Source organism: Penaeus monodon, chromosome 21 (genome assembly GCF_015228065.2).
Source record: "Penaeus monodon isolate SGIC_2016 chromosome 21, NSTDA_Pmon_1, whole genome shotgun sequence".
NCBI lineage: Eukaryota > Metazoa > Arthropoda > Malacostraca > Decapoda > Penaeidae > Penaeus > Penaeus monodon.
The window spans coordinates 16,740,876-16,741,500 of record NC_051406.1 but is presented as its reverse complement, the minus strand read 5'-3'; the positions used below and the strand labels follow the sequence as shown (position 1 = coordinate 16,741,500).

The following is a 625-nucleotide window of genomic DNA, read 5'->3' as shown; positions in this document are numbered from 1 at the left end:
GGAATTGAAAGTTTTGTGGCGTGTTGAAAGCGATGCTGATATGGTATGATGGTGAATGCCTGGACGGTCTATGGTGCGATGGCTTTCTTATGGTGGAACGGCGGCGGTTATGGTGTGATGATTGTGAAGTATAATGGTGTGATTTAGGTGGATATATAGTGCGCGTATTGTGTGATGATTTAAATATGGTGGAATGAAGAAATTGGCATGATGTGCCGATGGTGATGAGGGTGCATTATGGTGAATGGTATGGTTATGTGACTCAACTGCCGCTGGTTGTATAGTGAAATGATATTACAGATCTTATAGTGATATATATAATAGCTCTAATACTAAAACGAATCATCACAAAGCCAGTTGCATAACACTGCTACAGTGCCGTAACATGGCGATGTGAAATTCTAAGGCGTTCATGATATGGTGCCTCTTGCGTCAGCGCAGCAGCTCAAACCCGACGCAGCTGCGCCTCCTTTCCCTGAGTCACTGCGCATTTCGCATCTGAAACACACAGGAGTTTCAGCATCACTTGTTTCAGGTTTGGAGATGGATTAAACCTTTTTCAGACGTTTAGAAATATTGTTCATCAACGTTAAGTAGATTCCGTAAACAGGGAAGTTAATAAGAT

General features: G+C 42.4%; 1 protein-coding gene across 1 annotated transcript in view; it reads left to right on the top strand.

The window, feature by feature from the left end:
• Positions 1–48: 48 nt before the first annotated feature.
• LOC119586585 (vegetative cell wall protein gp1-like) overlaps positions 49–625 on the top strand; it is a 31,793-nt gene continuing 31,216 nt past the window's right edge. Inside the window, exons 1-2 of the mRNA XM_037935336.1 lie at positions 49–136; positions 437–535. Coding sequence (XP_037791264.1) covers positions 49–136; positions 437–535 — 187 coding nt within the window. The remainder of the gene's footprint in view (positions 137–436; positions 536–625) is intronic.